Source organism: Dermacentor variabilis, chromosome 1 (genome assembly GCF_050947875.1).
Source record: "Dermacentor variabilis isolate Ectoservices chromosome 1, ASM5094787v1, whole genome shotgun sequence".
NCBI lineage: Eukaryota > Metazoa > Arthropoda > Arachnida > Ixodida > Ixodidae > Dermacentor > Dermacentor variabilis.
The window spans coordinates 91,045,788-91,067,359 of NC_134568.1; the positions used below are offsets into that span (position 1 = coordinate 91,045,788).

General features: G+C 45.0%; 1 protein-coding gene across 1 annotated transcript in view; it reads right to left on the reverse strand.

Moving 5' to 3' along the window:
* The window catches only part of alpha-Spec (alpha spectrin), a 174,954-nt gene that overhangs the window by 98,933 nt on the left and 54,449 nt on the right, over positions 1-21,572 (reverse strand). The window contains exons 17-21 of the mRNA XM_075691147.1: positions 20,461-20,529; positions 17,277-17,520; positions 11,230-11,420; positions 6,258-6,407; positions 1,970-2,062 (exon numbers count right to left, since the gene is read on the reverse strand). Of these exons, the coding sequence (XP_075547262.1) occupies positions 1,970-2,062; positions 6,258-6,407; positions 11,230-11,420; positions 17,277-17,520; positions 20,461-20,529 (747 nt within the window). The remainder of the gene's footprint in view (positions 1-1,969; positions 2,063-6,257; positions 6,408-11,229; positions 11,421-17,276; positions 17,521-20,460; positions 20,530-21,572) is intronic.

Below are 21,572 nucleotides of genomic sequence, written 5' to 3' on the forward strand. Positions count from 1 at the left end.
TGGCTATAAACTGCGCGACTAGGTACCCCGTGGAACAACCTAGCCTACGAGCTTCCCGCACAAAGGCGCTCGACCAACAAACGCCTCGACATACGCTGCGCATGCTACAAGACTAATCTCGCAGAATCTCGCCACTGCCAGTATGTAGCGCTGCGTGCACCTATGGCACCCGCATGGCCTCCGCGATCAGCTCCGGCCACTAGTGGCAGCCGCGCGTGGCCTCCGGCGGAAGCCGCTTCGCCTCCCGCCGGAGTTGATCGCGGAGGCCACGGCAGCCGTAGCAATGAATAATCGCGCCGCTCCAAGAAGGATGGCGTTGCGGGCGGCTGCGGTGGCGACGACACCAACGCGGAGCACGAAACTGTTGCAACACTTGAAAAATTGTACATTCTACCAAAGAATGACGGTCACCTCGAGGATCCCGGCTGAAAATTAACTTCCAATTAAACAATATTACTGGATGAGGACTTCGAATTATCGAGCGATTTCTTCTATAGGATAACATGCAAAACTGATGGGACCAGCACTTCACTTCTAATTAACTGAAAATTCCAATTAAGCGGCTTCGAATTATCGGGAGTCGACTATATTGCTTGTTTTCTGCTCGGCATGCAAAGTGGCAGGAAGACGCCAATCTTTGTAAATGCGAAGCCAAAGCTAAACGGAAGAAGCGACACCATCACCTCGTTTGTCAATGGAGTAAATAAAGTGATTGTGATGATTCTAAATGTGTGTGTTTCCACTAAAAAATTGGGGAGCCCACAACACTTCCAGAGGCTACTGTGAAAGCACCAAAGGGAACACATTGGGGGACCACATGGGGGACTACATTAGGAAACAAAAGTGAATCAATAGTTTCTCAATGTGTTCCCTTTAGTGCTTTCACAGTAGCCCCCCCCCCCTCCACCCCCCCTTTTTTTTGTAGCTTTGAGCAGCTCACCACAAAACTAGCTTTGGATTTACACGGTGAGCACGATAGTGTCATGGCCCGCCGCATTGGCATTGCATGCATTGGCACAGGCGGTGATTTGGCGGTGATTTGGCATTGGCACAGGCGGTGACGGTAAACATGAATGGGGAGGAGGCGGGGGGTGTGATGTGAACTTGATGTGACCCTGCAGATTGTAGAATCTCTGACCGGTGGCAAATCACGCCAAACCTGACAATGAAATGGTGTGGACGGGTGCCTGCTCTTTGCTGTTGGTGCCGGCAATGCGAGTCACGTGACGTGCGATTCTTTAGTCTGTGGTGCAGATTGGCCTTACGTTAACCCACCTGCCGTAAAGTTTTGATAGCCCTTCTGCATTTTGGAGAAAAAAATTGGGAAGCAAAACTTTCTATGCAATAAATAAGATTGCTGCAAAACTCAAAGCCACTATTAAACAGAACCTCATTGGTATTCAGTACAACGGAGCGTCGCTAATTCATTAGTTTAAGAGGGGAAAGAAAGCACTCGATTCTATTGAACAGAAATTCTATAGATAGAACAAAACATTGTCCAGACCTTCATATACTAGAACTAAGCTTTAAACAGTTCTGGCATACTTATTTGGTGTTCCCTTAAGCAAGATTAGACCGTGCTGTATGTATTGATTTCTATGAGCCTGTGTCACTGATAGCTTGCTAGATTCTTGTTATGCAATGCTAGGAGACTTCCGAGCAGGTGCAGCACCATATTTTCTTTGGCAAAATTTTTTTGTGAGCATTAAATATTGCGAGAATTTTTTATACTTCATCCGATATTCAGCATTTGTTTCATGAGTCGATTCGAAATCTACTATTCGGTATTTGCACACCCCTAATAATTACCACTTAAAGCACTAAGGATACCAACAAAGCATGTTTTCTGAACTATTACATTTTATTCCTGTTGTCTTCAGTCAAACACAGGGACATTGTATTTACCAAAAAAAAAGAAAGATACGATCAACATTAATCCCATGAGATTAAAGATCAGCCATGTTCTTACCCTGCACAGCTGAGCCTGTTCTTTCAAGGCCTCCACCGAGTTGCCAAATGCATCCAAGTCAGCCATCAAGGCCTCATGCTTTTTCAGAAGGGCCTGAGAGAAAGAAAAGGACAAGGAACAAACAAATAAAGAATCAACTATCTTTAAACACCAGAATACCATTCAACCTGCGAACATCCAAAGTCTTAAAAACTACCACATACACAACACTGAAAGATGAGGCTGGGCAAATAGCGAGCATTAAAGGGAAGCTGAAAGGTTTTCCAGAAAACATGAGTGAACATGTGTACATAATGGTTTTCAACCCTCTGAATTCGAATATCGTATCGAAATTGAGCGAAAGAAAGCGCAAATATATTTTATTTCGACGAAAAGTGCAGCAGCGGACACGCCCAGCTTGCGCGTCTCGTTTCCGCCTGTGATTGGTCGGGCGCCTCGTGACGTCAACTCTAGTGACTGACCGCTGCCGCTACACATGAAGCGCGGTGCCAGGTAGTTTGGTGCTGTAATGGAAAATTAAGAGGTAATGGAAAATTTAGAGAGACTACGTTTTTCTGAGGAGTTCGGCGTTACTCCCTACATGTACGAGCCGATTGCGAAGAGCCGGCCTCTCGAAGAAGCAAACGATGCTGGTGCGAGCAGTGCTTTCGACGCGAACGAGAGCGAAGTCTTGGGATCTCCTCGTGTTGGAAATGCTCTTTGGTGAGTATGTTTTTTGCAAAGCGATCTAGTGGTCTCTCCGATCTTTCGCCGTTCTAGTGAGCTCGTTTCCGGTCAAACAACTGTAGTGTTGTGTTCCTGCATGCCTCCTCGTGGAACGTAAGCGGGGATGCGATCGTCGGCATTTGTGCGCTGTCCAAAGCTGTCGGCAATCTACAAAGACGGTTTAAACGCGTGAAAAGCTTCCCGGTTCATGCAGTACGTGTAGTGACCTTCATCTGTGCGCCATCCGCACACTACTCGTAACCGAAGTCGTAAAGGCATGCAGGAATGCAGGGTCGATCGAAGCAGATTACGATGGCACGCAAGCAGAAACAAGCACGGTCAGGCACGGTCACGCAGGCTGCGAAGGAACAAAACACTAAAGTTGACGTTACAACACCGCGGTTTCCGGTCTCTTCTCGCATCGTCAGCGTCAGCAGCAGCGCGCGGCATTCGACGGGGGGCGGAGCTACAGCGCAATTTTAACCGACGATTACGTCGCTCCTAATTGAAAAAAAAAACCCCAAATTTTACCTAATGGTTTATAAGGTTCCTGCATCCGTATATGAGCGTCTTATTGAATTCGACAGACTCTTCAGCTTCCCTTTAAGAAAACTGTGCAGAAACCATCCAAGATAATTGTCAATGTCAGCAAATGACTGAACGCTTTTAGAAAGCTATTCACTTTATTAAAGGAATGATGCACTTGAAGGTATATTCTTGTTGCAGTGAGGACATTTAGGAAGTGTGTTGTCCCATTGCACAATTCTGTATAGAACAGAACTGTTAGCCAGTACATTTGTAGTGGTTCCAGAGCCCTCTCCTGCACCAAACACAGTGGGAGAGGGCGGTGGAACAAGAGAAACGCAATACTTTCCGAGCGCTCCACCACAACATCTAAAACTTCATAGGTCCCAAAACTATCATGATGAGACGGTGTACCAATAAGTGCAGAGAAACAGCTATTCGCTTATATGCACAACAATGTTACCAAGGCACGCCCTCAAAGGACCAAAGCTAATTTCCCACAGTCGCCCATTGGCTATCTTCACATCTATTGGAATAGCCCTGAATGTTTAATAAAATTTGACTAAATATTTATTTTGCTGTTGCAAATTCCATATCTACAACTCATAAGTTTGCGAGAACTATGTTAGCATCAAAGGTTCTCTAAAGAGGCCTTGAACCACCCCTTGAACTTGGTTAAAGAACCCGTGGATAGCAACCCGCTGCTGTTTAACATCTCAGCCAAGTTTTGCGGTTGTGCGCGGCAAGTGGAGATCACAAGCGGAGCACAAGGTCACTTTTTTTCAAACAATCTCTATTCAACAAAAGCCTGCTCCTCACTCTTTCTGGATGCTTTATTTCGTAATACAGTAGATCCCCATGCGCGACTGCTATTGGCCAATAGCTGAGGTCAATCAAGAAGGGTGTTTGGACCAGTATGCTTCTTCCTACTGTTAATGTGTATATTTATTGACCAAGTTTAATAAACAGGCTGAAGGAAGCGAAAATCTGTTTTCAAACTTTGATAAGAATTACATACTTCTGGAAGAAACCAACTATCGTCTGCTCACACTCGGCCACAGCCGCCTAGGTAGGAATTAAACTGGCCACCCTGCTTATCGATGTCATAGACGTTGGGTCTGGAGCATTTAGACTAGTTTGAACACACAACTAGCCTCAAACCATGCGAAAATTAAGCTCAGACCACATGCATGCTTGCCAGCGAATGCTCACTCCTGGCCACTCTTGGTTAGATGACTTGGCAGACTTTGATTAATAATGAGCTATTGACAGTGCTTCAAATTTGCAAGTTGGATGTGGCTGGCTGGTCAAGCTGGTGCAGGTCATAGCAGGCCCACACCATGAAGCACGGCTACACTGGAGCATACGAGTGCGAGCAGCCGCTGAAACCCTGTTGTGCACAAAGCAAATGCTGCGCATATACACTACAGTTGCATGTAGCTGTGGTCTGCTACGTAGCACAGATACCGCGGCTTGCGCGAGGTGCCGCGACGAGTCCGCTGGCTAAGTGCACTGCGGCTTGGTGAGGACAACTGCGTTTGGCGCCTCGTAGGCACGAAAATCGGAAATGGTCGCATCCACGTGAACACCCAAAATAAATTTTGAACTGCGCGCCACAGTGATGTTCTGCAGGAGCGTTGTGGACATGCCCTGCTCCACCATAGCCTTCGCAGCGCAAGGCATATATAAGAGCAGAAGAACCGCATAGGGGATGGTTGATTGCCAATAATGCCGCTTCTGCTGAATACGATGAAGTAATTTTTGTGGAAAGTATTTCTGAAATAGCCCAATTTACCTTCAAATTCATTTTTCCTCTTCGATAAGAAGAGGTTCAGGGCCCCTTTAATTTGATGTATTTACTGCTGGCTATGAACACACCCCAAAACTGTTTCATGAGAGCCTGCACCCTTTGCATCTGCGGTGAAATTCTTACCGCCAACCACAAAAACAGACGAAATGGCCTAAGAAAGCTATTCGCTGTAAAAAGTCAGTGTGAGATATGAACGCACTTTATGAACGCTCAGTTACCTTTAGGAGCAGGACAGAAGCAGCAGTCAACTTAGAACACCAGAAAAAGAGATTCAACACCCTCTCACTTCCCTTTCATCCCTCAAATAACATGAGGTAACCACACCGACGTCAGAGGGGCAGAAGAAAGACATGAGAGAGGCATGCGAGGCAAGCAATGCAACAATAGTGAGCTGTGCGGGGTACGTGGCACAAAGGTGGGTGTGCCGAAGGTGTGGGGCCTGCAGTCAAATGCGGTGGCTCACATTTCTTTCAAAGGATTTTTTTTTTCAGCCGTAACCAGATTTAATTGTTACTACCCATAATGCAGCATGGGAGCATTGTAGTAAACAGTTTATTTTGTCCTAAGACACACAAAAAGTTGAGTGTGCATAGACTGCTCCTTGTTGTATCCAATATATTGTTAGAACTGGTATCATTATAAGAGGGTCGTTCAACTATACTGGCTTAAATTATTACCTAGGTATGCACATTGTGCTTTATAGAAATTCAGAGAAAAACATAGCTGTGTACAAAAAAAAAAATGCAAATTTACTCTGCAGATTGTAGTGAAAACTACTCTTTCAGGCTATGTTAAAAAAACAAAAAGAAAGAGCCATCATAAGAATGAGGTTGAAAACCAGAGATGACACTTTCCTACAACTTGAAAGGGAAAAATTATCATCCAACTGACAGTAGCATGAAGCTACAAAGTAAACCTATATAGGTCTCTTTCACACTCCTGGTTTGGGAATTGAACCTGAGACCAAAGCCTATTTGGGGTGCTCAATCTACCACCTTCACTAACCAGGAGGCCAACAGATGGCGGAGCGAGGTCAAATTAACCAACAACTCAAAGTGCAGGAACACTGAGTTTTTCCCTTTGGTCCCTGGAGTTTATCCCTGGAGAAGGACAAAAATCCTTCAACTGAAGCTTTCGAAGAATCTTATATGGGTTACCTTTGTAGTTTCCTGCTACTCTAAGGTGTATGACAATTTTTCCCTTTTGCGAAAGCAAACACAAGGGCAGTGTTTACAAACAGAAGCAGACCTCAGCCGAATCTTCATCCTTGCCATAGTCCTGGCTGCCAACAATGGGCTCTTTCTCTTTCATCCACGACTCTGCTTCGTTGGCATCGGCAAAATATTGGTGAGCCTGGAGTGAGTCTTCCAGATCCCGTTTCCGTTGCAAGGCCTTGTCCTGCAAAAGAACAAAAGAGACAATACAACATAGGAAATTGGAACATTTTTACAACAGTATCAAAAGCACTAATGTCACGCATTTTGTACTCTGCATGATGCACATGAAAATGCAAAAGGTAGCTTGCAGATCAATCACATGTAGAATGAGTACCTATCTGCAAGTGGCAGACCAAAATAAGTCCAGAAAATGGCTTCCATGCAAACAAATGCTGGATGAGGAAAAGAAGAAAGGTACTCTAAGCAAGCCACTGTGCATCAGCTTCAAGCAGGGTGGTATTTCAGAGATGTCGAGATCAGAATTGAAATACAGCCAATTGTTACGAAAGTGAAAAATTCAGCACTAAACCCAGGACAACCCACAAAGAAGAGACAAGACAAGCACAAGAGATGAGACAGCGCCAGTGCTTGTCTTGTCTCTTCTTTGTGGGTTGTCCTAGGTTTTGCACTGAATTTTTCACCTTCAAATTACCACGTACCAAGCAGCCCCAACCGAAGTTTTACCGATTTCCGTTAATTCGACCCTGACGGAACCGATGAAATTAATCGAATTATCCGGCAGGCCGAATTAACAGGATGTAGAAAAAATATCAAAATATACCACTGATTCCTTCCAGTATTTGCCTGATTTAACATGCCCCTCAATCAAATGTGCACTCGCTGTATGTGTCCAAAGTAGAGAACTAACGTAGATGTAACATTGAAGCTCCTCAACAAAGCAGAAATCTAACGCGCACCTGAAAAACATAGGCAAGGGTTAATACATGTTGCACAGTGGCAGCTGGTTTCTTAAGTCAGCTTCGCCGCAATACAGCCGTGTTATGCAGCAAAGCATATGAACGTCACAAATGTGGTTTTCGGTTAAATTTTTGCACGGAAAAAAATGTGCTCATTAAAAACGGATAAATACCGTCATCAGACATTGTAAGCTACCGTTATTGTTTGCAGATGCTCCTAGGGCAGGCCAAAAATAGACGTTTTTGATATGAGATGGTATGTGTTCAATGCATTCACTGTCCTGTAAGCTGTATCAAGACAGACGCTATGGTCTGTCTATAGTGGCCCCATGTCAAGACATAGGGTCACTATGGGATCAGGTGCATGCATGCTGACTGGTCAAGTACGAATTACTCTGCGAAAGCTAATTAGGGTCGAAATAACGAAAGTTCAGGCCCATGCAAATGCATGGGTGCCAGCCGGCACCTTATGTCGAGATCAAATTAACCAGAGTCAAATCAACGGAAGTTACTGTTTAGGAGAGAGGCACACTAGAATTAAAATATTGTACAAGCAAACATCAATTGCCACACGACTGGCCGCTCGAGGCACTGCCAGTGTATTTGTGGGCTTCTTTGATGCTTAGAAAAAAACGACATGTAGCACGTATTGGGCCACAGAGAGCTGTATTGGCAGTTTCTCATGTTGCTCTACAATTTTCTCATTTACACTTTTCATCAAATTATAATAATTGAGAAGTTAATTAAGACTAATCTATTTAGGCAGAATGCAACAAATTATCTGAGTATGTCCAAGCAACGGCAAACAACATTACCTTGGTTCTGTCCAGCTATGTAGCATTTGCATGTGTGAAGTTTGGCTCAAGTGAAAGGGACCCTGAAACGATTTTGACGATTTTCTACAAACGTACTGAGTCGTTAGAGTAGGACCTTCTGGTCATTAATTGACGCATCTAAGTACCCCGCGTAAAGCGTGTAATTTATTATAAGGTTTTAAAAATGCACATGGCTGCCGATCGAAGCACACTGCGCAGTGGAATATAAAGCCGCCCCTACCCATATGAGGCAAATCACCTATATGACGTCAGTGGGGCGAGCTATCCGATTGGCTGACCAAGGCGCATGATCAATAATTTTTCCAACTTTATGGTAAACAAATGATGTTCCTAATAATTGAAATGTTAGCTATTTTATTTTTATAAAAAGAAAGTAACATAAAGGGAATACACAAGAACAATTTTTCACTACACTTAAGCACTTCCGGCACACAGCAAGTGTTGTCTGCTTGTGTTACAATGTGCTGCGTCTATGATGAGAGCTCCGCCGTCAGTGTTGGTCTGTCTTTTCGCGAGCGCTATGATTCCACTTTCTTGCGTTGTGGACAGCAAACATAGCGACTGGCAATATGTCAAGCTGCGACATCGTGTCCTTCTGCAAGCCAGTAGACGAGCAGTCTGGCTGCAGTGCATCGGACTGCCGCTATCCTATCGGCGCCAGGATTTGCGCGATTGCGGCCGTCACTTTACACCAAAAGATTACTAACACAATAGCATTTCGCGAGTCCGGTATTAGGGTAAACGCAAGCGCAAGGGGACAGGGCCTGGCCGTGTCTCCTTGCGTGTCGTTTCATAGTATGAACAGAAGCGCAAATGTGAATGGTCTGCACGGTGCAGCCACCTGGTGGCATAGAGCTCAACCAGACACAGTAGCAGTAACAAAATGTATTTGCTGCTGGAGTAACTTTTTTGCAGGAGTGTAATCGTTAACACGTTTTTGTAAATGTTTAAAATGTTATACACTTCGTTAGAGCAATATTAGCTCTTTCTTTGGCTGATTAAGCTCTGCGCCACAGGTGGCTGGACCGTGGAGACTGATCAGGCAGCTAACGTACGTCTACGCTAAAGTTCCTTCATCAGCTTGAGTTTATGCCGCCACCATTCTGTCAAAACGTGTGTGGTTACCGGAATACCAGACACGTTCGGCGCTGCGACAGAATGCTCACAACGCACGCTGCTTCGATAGCTCTCGCTTGGGGTCGAAGGCCAAGCAGCTAGCGGAGAGGTTTCGCGCAGGCATGCTCCAAAACAACCGGAAGTGGACGATGTGACGCAGAACCAGTGACGGCGGAGCTTAGCGCCAATCGCTCGGCGAATGAGTTGAGGAGGAAAAGCATGGCTAGGGAGGAGGGTAACTTGTAACCGCTTGTAGCTCCATTAATACGTAACGCTTCACTTAAATTGTGGTGCGAATGTTCTACTTAAGCTGTACCCTACGCGTCTACAAAATTAGTCCAAACCGTTTCAGGGGCCCTTTAAGTGAAACAAGCTGTTAACAGCCCACTATACAATGTCAAAGCTAATCACCTCTGCCATATGGTCACATGAAGAAAATGCATGATGCGAGGACATTGTACAGACCTTTAAAGAGACACTAAAGGTTACCGGAAATTCAAGTTAAAGTGGTAAAGCAATGCTCTAGAACGTCTAAGGCGTCAATATAATCACGAACAGAGCTTTAGTAACCAAGAAATTGAGGTAAATGCATGACACGATTTGAGACCCCCAGCGACATTCCGGTACTAGCCTGATGACGAAAGCACTCATCATAATTTATGTCACTAGTACTCAACAACTCGTATTAAAAAGATCATTTAATTAGATTATAAGACGGAAGAAAATGCTGCTTATCTACTTCTATTCGATTCTAAGAAAAAAATAACATTGTGACGTTACTCTTGAGTAGTATGGGGGATCGAAAGGTTTCGTGTCTGCTCAACTCTGCGCGCTCGACTTTGCGCCGCACGAGCTTTGGAGTTTCAGTTTCTTTATCGCGTCGTACTGCGGTGGTCCTGCTGGCTCGCAAAACTTGCACTTTGAACAAGCAGCGAGAATGCCACGTCCATGTGATGTCATCGGATGCACGAACGGTCCGCGGAACTTGGCCAAGGGCAGTTGCAGCGGCGAATCCAATGTTACTAATCACTGTGTGCCAACGACTGAACCTCTCCGTTCGAAGTGGTTAAGTGCCGTGCCTCTGCCACAGCGCGCTCACAAAGAGCCGAGAAATCACGTAGTGTGCTCGCTGCACTTTCCTCCAGAGGATTACGAGTTCAACGCCGACTTACTGAAGTCGCGTGAAGTGCCTTCCGAAGCAGGCCGTCTTCGTAGTAGTACGCAACGACGCCAGCAGCGCGAGCCCTCAACAGCAGGTCACGTTCATCAGTGCTTAAATCGCTGAACTCGAGCCCAGCATTGCGAGCTAATGTGTCATTGTCAGGGTCATCCATTGCAACGAGTGTCGAAGTTTGCGTCATAAAATAAAGAACCAGCTTATTGTTGTGCGCTTTCTCTTCCGCTAGCCACCATAGTTCCGCTTTCGCGCTGCTGTCGGCTCTGTCTTGGCTCTGTTCCTGGCCGCGCGTTTGCGTTTTGTGGAGAAAAGCCGTAGTGCCGTCTGCGGGAGCCGTTTTACTCACCGACGGCGCAACGTCACTATGAGACCATGACGTCAATACTCCTCGATCGGAGGGCGGGTGATTTGGACTGCGCTAGAGGTATGCGGACGCTTCAGAACGTATTTTCTCTTAAAGTAAGTTTCTTCTTCGCACGAAACAAGCGTTTCGAGGTTTCTGGGATGGTATTTCAACAGTCCACGTTGACTTAATATTAACCTTTAGTGTCCCTTTAATATACTGTATCTGTGTAGCTATTTAGTAAAAAACTTGTCAGCAAACAGTTTCCTTTAATGAAATTACATTCACTACTGTAGAAAACAAAAGTGTGGAGGCAGGGGCCAACATTGCTTCCCGACAAAATACACACCCCAGTTCCACAGCTCTTTCAATGAACAAGTTCACTAACCATTCATGTTAGATGTTTAGTTACAAAAAATGCACTTCTAACCGCAAGAAACACAATCTGTTTATGTAAATAAGTACAGCATAATGACATCTGTGCACAACTTTGCACTACCTTGCAGAAGCAGGTGATGTTGAGCGCAAAAGAACAGAGCATGATACAGTGCAACACACATGACATATAAAAGCTTTTACTACACAATAAGGCTCAATAAGGCTGAAAGACTCACTTTGAGTTGCTGCCACTTTTCACTGAGATTCTGAATCCGTTTGTTAATCTCATCATGTGCAAAGTGACCATCTGCCACCATGTTCTCCCCGGCCTCACAGACACTGCGAACACGGTTCTCGTGATTGTTGATTTCTGCAAGCACTGCCTGGTGCTTCTTGATAAGGTTCTGCACTCCAATCAAGTCACGTCCTGAAAGAAACATTTAGGTCTTGCTTTAACACAATATGGCTTTGTCGTAAGTCAATATGAAGCAATTCATATCAAGCCAGGATATCATGGAGGAAGTAACAAACTAGGAGGAAGAAAGAGAAAGATTGTGGAGAGAAGCAGGCACTATTTTCTGCAGCTCTTTGGAGAGCATAGCCCAGTACCTGTGAACATGTTGTGCAGCCAGCCCCAGCAAGCAAATTTCCTCTCACGGCGTGCATTCCTTTTTCTTCGTCTTTGGGGGCCCATTGGTACATTAATTATTGGGAAAAAAGCCTTAACGCAATTACTTGACCTGTCGACGCAGTGTTTGGTACTTAGTAGCTCTTAAAGATGGCTGCATCACAACTGGCCCACTCCATGCTCTTTGCAACATGTGAAACACTTTGAAGTTACTGCTTGCTTAACACATAGCAAGGGCCCTTTTCCTATGAACCTTTACATATTGTAATGACTGGGCTTAGAAATTATGCGACACTCCACCCCCCCCCCCCCCAGATATTTTTCTTCTTTCTTCATGCAGGATACACTGAACATCATAGCGATGATAAAAAGTGTTAAACATGCTCACTGTGATATCTGAAGGTGCAACAAACAGTTTCAGGACTAGCTGTGTTGACAATACATTACGCACTAAAGTTTGAACAGCAACTCCTTCGAAATAGTCACCTAGTGAATAATGCACAGTCCCCAGCACTTCCTGCCACTGCTGGAATGTGGCCTGGAAGCGATTTTGTGAGTCCATAACCTTTTGCGATTTTTGCTGGACCTTGGCAAACAGTGAAAACAGCAATGCTCCGCTGCACCTTAACCTTCAATAAAAGTACAGAGGCCGCAGAAAATAGGGCCTGAATATACAGTTAAACTTCAATATACAGTAAAACCTCGTTAAACCATACCCGCTTAAAAAGTGAAATCCCCAACTCAGTGGCCATTGAACATAATGTGTTTTGTATCCGCATAAACCATAGCAGCTTATTGTGTATGTATCGGTTAGCACGTAGTGTTTCCACTTTTCGCAGCGCAAACATGGCGGTGCGTCGTCTCCATCGGGCGGCCTGGCAGAACAACAAGCCTCAGAGATCGGAAAAACGGCCTCCAAGCACGCCGTGCGTTTGCATGTGAAGCCAAATCGACATCAACATCATTTCGGCACCGTGCCAGAGAGCATTGTGGAGTCGTGCGACCAAGGACTCGTGTTATGCCGAAGTTTGGATAAAGACGCTGGGTGCTCAGCATAGAAGAAAAATTAGACATCGTTCGCGCTATCGAATCTGACACGAAGTCGGCGCTGGCACGCGACAGGGATCTGCTGTTGACCACGGTGTGTGGCATTTCGAATGTGAAGCAGTTCCTTGGCAGCGCTGCTGCGACCGCGAAAAGATGCCAGCTACGAGGTTTGCGCCATCGTTGCCATTGTTTTTGCCGAAGTGTCGCTTAGCGACAATGATGAGGATGACATGGAAAGCAACAGCACGGGCGATTCAGGCCCGGCAGTGGCAGAAGCTGCGCGTTACGTCAGCCTCATGAATGCAATCGTCGCGACGAGAACAGCCAGTCGCAATGAAAAAGGCGCCTCACAACTTCTGCAGCGCTACCGCCCGCGTGCACGGAAAACATGCAACGCCAACGAGGAATCTGCCATGCGAGTGTTTGCCGAGAAGAGGGGGCTGGCTGAAAAGCTGGCTCGCAGCTTCAGTAAGTTTGAGGCTGTTGTCATCGCTGCTAGGCCGCCACGGCATTAAACGAAAATAACCCTCTTGTCGCGCGAAGTGAATAAATACTGCATGTTTTTTTCCCCTTTCATCGCACTCTCTCCGAGTTCCGTTTTTTACAGGTAAGTGGGCAATCTCAGGCTATTTCGGTTAAGCAGTACAACCGTTTAGTACGTACTTTTTCCGAGCTCCGGCCAACTACGGTTTAACAAGGTTTCACTGTAACGAAGTCGGTAAAATTGGAAATTTGCTTCTTTATATTAAAATTTCGTATTAAAATTTGACCTTTAATGCAGATAGTTACAATCGCCGATCGATTTTTCTTGCACAGAAAGGGGCCGCAGAATTATCCGAATTATCGGGCAATCGAAAAAATTGGCAGAGGCTTAGCTTGGCTAAGCCTAGTGGATTGCGAAAGCAATCTTCTGTTCAGGTTGCAGAGTTCCATACCACTCAAACGTGTAGATGCAGTCTCGTCGCCATTTAAAGCATCCATAAGGCTTGCTGTCGAACGATCAGGTGTCGCCAAAGTCGCGTCAGCATTGAGAGCATGCATGATACTTGTAGATGCACCCAGATCAAGAGATGTTGAATGCATTCGCCTGGCTGCATAATATGCACGCCGTTTAGCTAAACGTTGTTCCCACTCTTCATCCGTTTCTTCCGCACGCCACCGCTTCTTAGCTGCAGCACATCGTTGCAGCTTCACCTTATACACATCAGCCGACATACCGTGGAGGATTCGCTGGGACTGCGACGAGCCGAGTTGGGGGCCGCTTTTCCACAGCTGGCATGACGTCACATAGAGCGAGCGCCTCCCCCACGGCAGCGGTGCGTGGAGGATTCGCTGGGACGATCGCGACGAGCCAAGTTGGGGCCCCGCTTTTCCACAGCTGGTATGACGTCACACATAGGTCACGCTAAAGGTCAATGGTGGATTCTCCAGGACGACGGCCAAGAGCGGAAACCTCGAGCAGTATTGCTTTCGCAATAAAAAGCAAATTTGAGTGAGAAAACAATTCATTTTGATCAAGTTGGGAGTTAGCGACGAATGATACAGTTTCATGCCACGTCGCTGATACCTCCACAGCGAAGCCAGCCATACTTTTATGTGCACTCCAACACCGCGGCCAATAGCGTCGCCGGTACTTGGACAATGCTATCATGAAAACAGCCGGCAGTGGGGAGCACATGCTTCATCTGCCTCTCGATTTAATGGGTCACCAAAACTCGAGATTTTGCAACTTCCAATACTATACGCACACGGAGGCAGCTTACATGTCGCCAAGCAGTCTGGGCACGCCCACTCTTTGCACACGCAGCAGATTATTTCTAACTACGCAGGGGGTGCGGCTGCATTTGCATTCAGTCGTGCTTACCGCCATGCGCAGCCACAGCCGAGGCACGCGCCAACTTATCCCCATTTATCCCAACACGTGCAAACTACGCTTCGCGAAGTGCATCTTTTTTATTCTGCATTGAAGGACCAAGATGTCCGGAACACAAAAACAATACTTGGCTGCTTTCAAGAGAAAGGTTATTTTAGCCAAACAGGACATCAGCAACAGTGCGGCCGGGAGGCAGTTTGGCATCAACAGAGACAGCCCTTTTCGCGTGCAGCAGAGCGCGAAGACTCTTTCGTGGCCCGAAGAGTGGGACATACCCGGAAATCGAACTCACCCTGACGGAGTTCGTACGCCAACAGCGACGTAGAGTCTCGCAGCACAGTTCGCGAAAGAGTACGTGCAATACCAAGCATGTTGTGAAGCACCGCACGTGCGACACATGTGTAGTGTACAGTATTCCTTTGACATGTGGTAGAGATTATATAGGACAAACCGGCCGCTGTGTCAATGATCGCATGCGTGAGCATGCAAATCTAATACCCACAGGCACAGGAGGTAATCTTCCGCTGCATTGTAAGGAGTGCGGTTGTAATCCTATCTTCAATGACGTTTCAATCTTGGCGAAGGCTAAGACTCAGCAGGAAAGAGAACTGATTGAAGCCTATCGCATCTATAAACTTGGCCCCGAGAAGTGTGTAAGCGCGCCATCTGTGTTCCTAACCAAGAAAGAGCTTTTATTTCTTGATAACTGTAGACGTGTATAGATATGGTGTTGACCGTGTTTTTGTTTGGTTGTGCCTGCGCATGTTCAGTACGGACTTGGGGGACGTCGTTTTCATGAATAAAGTTCAGTTGTTAGTCCAGCCACCCTCCTGTCTCTTTGTCTATGTCTGCCTCTCGATTTTTTTCCTACTCTCAAGTTTGCTGGCATTCTCCTAGCATAGAGCCGCGCATTTAGCTGTGAGCGTGGAGCTTATGCAGGCAAAAGCTAAGGAGCTTGCAAGAGAAAAAGGGCTACTGAGCTCTGCCTTCAAAGCGAGCACACACTGAATTTATTGCGACATGTGCCATGCTGGATTTTCCTTAAGCCGCCGAACTTCGATTTTGCAAAAGCTGCCTGAATCGTTCAAAGAGCTGCTCGTGGCTTTCCAGCGCCACATTATTTTGCTGTTCAAGTCCAAGAACTTCATGCTAGAGCAAATCGGCAATGCCGACCAAACGCTGGTTTATCTGGACATGCCATCGCCTCTCACCATGCACGAAAAGGGCTCTAAACAAGTTTATGCCCGATTCACTGGCAACGAGAAAACCCAAGTTACCGGCATGTTATTGTGCACGGTAGACGGACGCAAGCTCCCGCCCTATGTCGTCTTCAAGTACAAGACAGTGCGTAAAGGTGAGGAGCTGCCAAAAAATGTGGTCGTGAGATGACATGAGAAAGTCTGGATGAATGAGAATCTTGAGCTCAACTGGATAAAGTCCGTCTGGTCTAGGCGGCCCGGCACACTGTTGTTGTTCCTGTCCATCCTCGTGCTGGACGCATTTCGTTGCCATTTGGCCGACTCAGTGAAGAGGCTGTTGTGCAAATCCGGCACTGAACTCGTCGTTATCCCGGGTGGGATGACGTCTCAGCTGCAGCCTTTAGATGTTTGTGTGAACAAGCTGTTCAAAGACGAGGTCAAGCGGTGTTACGCAGATTGGATGCGCTCAGGTGAACCTGCAGTGACATGGACCGGGCAGCTGAAGCAGGCTTCGCCAGCCACGCTACGCAAGTGGATTGTGGACGCACGGGCCAGCATACCAGAGGACCTTGTGCGTCGTGCAATCAAAAAGTGCGGCATCTCGAACGTGCTCGATGACATAGAGGATGAGTACCTCTGGGAAGATATGTCTGACAAGGAACTATCCGAAGAGAGCACAGCTGAAAAAGACAGCGATTGAAGTGCAGAGCGCAATTTAAATAAATGTTTTCCTCGAGTTTTTCTAACTTGTATTATACGCGGATAAAAAACTTTTTCCATTTCGCATCCCAAAAATTTCATCTCGTACTATATGCGGGTTCATATTATACGTGGGTGCGGGTTCATATTATGCGGGTTCATATTATACGTGCATACAGTACTGAAAGTTAAATACTTCATTATATCGAGAATTTCGTTATACTGAAGTTCAATACATATAAGTTTAACTGCACAATGAAACTATGAAGAACATGATACTCAAATAGATTAAAGCACCTCGGAGGAAGCGCTTGCAAGTACAAGGACACCTGTGCGTAGGCATTACCAATCCTTATGAGGATACTGGGTCATACAAGAACACACTGATTGCCTAATGCGATTCATACTGAATTCAAGCAGGCAGTTCAGATACTGCATCCTTAATTTCTGCATTGTGCTTTAAAATCTTTCACTGCGAGAGTTTACTTTATTCTGACCTAACCCTTTGCTACATGTTAGAGTAGCCAGCATACTCCAAGATCAGCAACAAACAACAAAGTAAGACAGTTAAAATTGAAAGCTGCACAGTAGGCCATGAGCCATGCTGTAGCGGTGGGCTCAGGATTAATTTTCACCAGCTGGGTGGTCCACCCAAAGCACAGAAAATGAGAATTTTTGCATACTGCTCCTTTTGGAATGCAGCTGCCGTGGCCAGGAATCGAACCTGCAACCTCATGCTCAACAGTAATATTATAGCCAGTGAGCCCCTGCTGTGGGTAGTGGGCAAGTTCTTGGCATGCGATTCACAAAAGTGGATTTTTGTTTTACAGAAGGTACCTCTATTAGTGGAAGCAGCAATAGGCTCTTTCTCTCGAATCCAGGCTTCTTCGTCTTCAACATCACGGAACAGTTGCTGCACGCGCAAGGAGTCTTGCAGCTTCTGGCGTCGCGTCGCCATGGGTGCCTGCAGTGCATTGTATCGGTCCACGAGGGCTGCCTTTTTTGCCATGATGGCTGGTGCATCGAAGTGGCCCTTATCTGCAAACTGCTGTGCCTGGATCATCACGCCATCCACACGATCCTGCACAGAGATACCATATGCAGCACTTCTGCAATGACTAATAAATAAGCTTACTATGTCTGCCTTATCAAAAAAAAAAAAAATCACCAAGAATAAGGTGTATCTACAGATGGAGCTACTGCAACTAAGATGCTCTTCAAAAAGCTTCAGTATGAGAATTCCATGTACAGCTGTGATTCACAAATAAAGAAACTCTTCTCGGAAGCCTTTTCTAGCTGCGATATGAGAGGCCATGGTACCAGAATCTTGTTCAGGTGAATGGTTTTCGATCCAACCGATTTGGAGCTGTGCAGAGGTCATATCTCATTTTTAGAGATGGGCAGTAGCACAGTGGGTGTTCTATAGTCTCCTTGACAGCGCAGTTATTGCACTCTGTGCTATCAGCCACTCCAATCAAACATTATATGCATTGGTGAATGCAATGCCCAGGTGTAAGCAGCACAGCAGTGTTTACTTATTTTGTGGAAGCCCAGGTAACAGCCACAGTTGCATAGATGGGTCGAGAGAATGAGCCACTGACATGGCGGCGATTTTTGAAAGCTACCAGATTGAGGGACCGTCTTTGATCCAGGCTGAGTGACCGTCAGTAATATAAACGGAAGACTGTTACTGCATCCGCAATATCCACAGTGGACTTTCCCTTCTCTTAATCTCTCACCCTTTTCCTTTCCCCCCAGTGCAGGGTAGCCAACTGGGCTCAGTCCTGGTTAACCTCCTTGCCTTCCATTTATTTTCTCACTCTTTCTCGGAAGCCAACCAAAACCACCTATAAATTGAGTTGCCTGTGCTAAACAAATCCTGGTGAAGAACAAAGATTTCGGGAAAGCATCCCAACTCATCTGATTCTCCATACTGTGCTGCACCATAAAAGTGAAATCTGACATGATATGGGCAACTTGAAGTGCATGTTGCAACTGTAGAATTAAGCCAATCAGTGCTTGAGGCATGCAAACAAAAGAATCCTGGAAGAAGCACCACTTCCGAGATATTGATCTTCATATCAGCGGCAAGATGCATTATCCTTCCAGGTACCATATCTTTAGAAAACGTCTCTGAAGCACTGTGGGACAGAACTTTATAGAACTGCAAGATATGCCATAGAATTTTGAAACAAACATCTTAAAACTGGTGCTAGTCATAATTATATTCCACAACTGAAATACAGTTGTGCTAAAATTGCTGTTATGTACCACTGCATATAAATTGACCTTTTGCTTTTCTTGAAAAACGAGTGTCAATTAGAGGGTCTGATCTAATTAACTGAGGCAACCTATACGTGTCTATGGCATGCATAGTTGCATATTTGTAAAACTCCCTTAGAATCAACTTCTTGTGCAGCTGCAGTTTAACCCTGTACTTGACACAGACAAGCTGAGCTCATATGCTCTGCTCTGATTTCCGCCACCGAAGGTAAGCTCCATGCATCTAGGTATGTTCTTTTAAATTAATAGATCGCACTATAAAAGGCATTTAACATTATTTTTAATGCCAACAAGAAAAATGGCATCATCCTTGGTTGGTATCATTTTTCATGGTGGAAAATTTTCTGAAGAAGTCAGACAACCTAAAAGTGTGACTCATCGCTTCTGAAGTTATATCTCTTCCACATATATAAATGCTAAAAACCTACAAAATGCTGCTATGTGTGTTCAAAAAGATCTAAAAGGACTGCTAAACTCAAAAAAGGAAACCTGAGTGTGGTGTCAAGACTGAAGAGAGACTTTCATGTAATATAGTTCAAAACAAGGTATAGCACAAACTATAGCTTGGTGATGAACTGGGAACAGGGAATTATGTTCAAAAAGTTTTTCTAGATCCTTTCCTTCAACAACGCCCCGAATACCGACAAGCCATGCAGTGAAGCCAACATTCTTTTTCCATGAACACAATTTATTTTCTTGGAATGTTAAATTTAAAATTAAGCTCTGGTGTATTACGTGCCAAATCCACTATCTGATTACGAGGTATGCTGCATGTATTGGGGGACTGAATTTATTTCGACCACCTGGGGTTCTTGTGCACCCAATGCACAGTACATGAACATTTCTGCATTTTGCCTTTGTCAAAATGCAGCCACTGTAGCTGGGAACCAAATCCGCAACGTCGTGCTTAGCAGCGCAATGCACTAGCCACTACACCACCATGGCGGGTTTTCTTAGTATGTTCTTTAAATATAAATGTTCATTTCAATGAATTTTTGTACTTGCCTAGATGGGCTGATGTCCCTTCAAAAAAAGAAAAAGCCTTATTCGAAGAATTTATTCGAAAATAATGCATAAGGCAAAGGGTCCATCATCAGTTTTGGATAAAGTTGGCTTTGGGGTCATGCTTCTAGTCAATTTCCTAAACAATGACATAGGGGCGGCATCTCAGACATACGATCAGTCGCTCGTGACGTCTGCAGTGCTATGAAAGTGCATCATGTGCATCAGGCAATGCAAATGCCTGGGCAAGGAACGTGTTGCTCTAGCAGAAGACAGTATTTCTCTTTGAAACAGAAAACAACCTTATGGTCAAAAGAAGCTTCGGTTGACAAGTTAATGCGTGGAATTCCACTAAAGTCACTAAGGCTATTGTTCCACTCATACCAATGTTATCTATATTCTAAAGACAAATGCAGTTATCCATGGCCATTTCAAAATTCTCTAATTGCTGTGCGCAGGAATGTTAATTTGGTATTTGGCCATGCAAAATAAGTGTGCAGGCTGACTGACTTATTGAGTAGCAGACTCTGAAAGCGTCTGCCCGAACACCGACGAATGCAATTCTCAAAAGCTAAATCAACACAGTCTACAACACAGGAGGTAAAGAAGCCCATATACAATCTAATATAGCTTTCAAAACAAATACTTGCATTCTAAAAGGAGGCTGAAAAGCAAAAGAAGGGCTTTTGAAATGGCAAATAGATGGAAAGTACAAGTTGAAATATAAGCTACTCACGGAATGAGAAGCAACATCAGTTTCCAGAAGTGCATGCTTCTTTAGAAGGTTCTGAACACTTGTAAGGTCCTAAAAGAAAATACCAAAGCCATCAGTCACTGCACATTGCTGCATTCCCATAAGTTTCCATATGGAAATCTTAGCATACATAACTTTAGCCTAAAATAAAACATGTTGCCAGCAACCCTTGTCTGCTGTCCATGAGCAAAGGATCATAACTGCACCCTGCATATTCTTCAATGTATATTATATATTAACAGAAAAACTAACAACTAAAAACTGAGTACCATGTCGGCCCCACATATGCACCACATCCATAAATATGGAACTCCCGTGACATGAATCATAGTAACTTCTGCTATGACCTCACTCCCCGACTAAATGACTCGCAGGACAGCAGCATCTCAACAGAACTGTCTAATAAAAATTACTTCTAAAAAAACTCCCACACGTAAAAGTCCCCTCCATGTGTTACATTTCTGCTAACACAGTAGCACTTAGAACAAGCCTGCTCAAGCTTACCAATAAGGACGAGTACAATATGTTACGATAATCATTGGGTGCACACAGCTTTTATTAATATGAAGCTAGCAGACAATAAGGCACTGGGACAGCAAAGGCTTTTAAATTGACTAAAGGTGGCTGAGCGCAATGACATAGCGCTTGTGCGTCCAATGTGGCTTCAATTGTCCTCGTGTTTCCCTGCACTCTGCCACCTTTGGTCAAGATGTACCAACATGCCCACATCGCCATCCTTGTCAGCTTTTAAACTGACCCGTAGAATAATTAGTAGATGAGGGAAATACATATATTTCTGATAAACTTAATTTCTAATATAAAGGGAAACTGAACAGGAAAGTGAAAGACAACTTTGTTGTCCATAGGAGCAAAACTCACAGCCTACAATAGTTCATTTCCACTGAGCTTTTTCTTATCAACAGTCTGTACTGTTTTGGAGACACCCTTCTTGACAGGAAACTAAATGAAAATGTGAAGCCAGACTTAGATCACATTTTTAGAATAGCAAATATGTTAACTGTACAAACAGCGCTGACTTGGCCAACTCCCTATGATGTCACATTGTAGCAACAATTAAAAATGATTACAAAGCA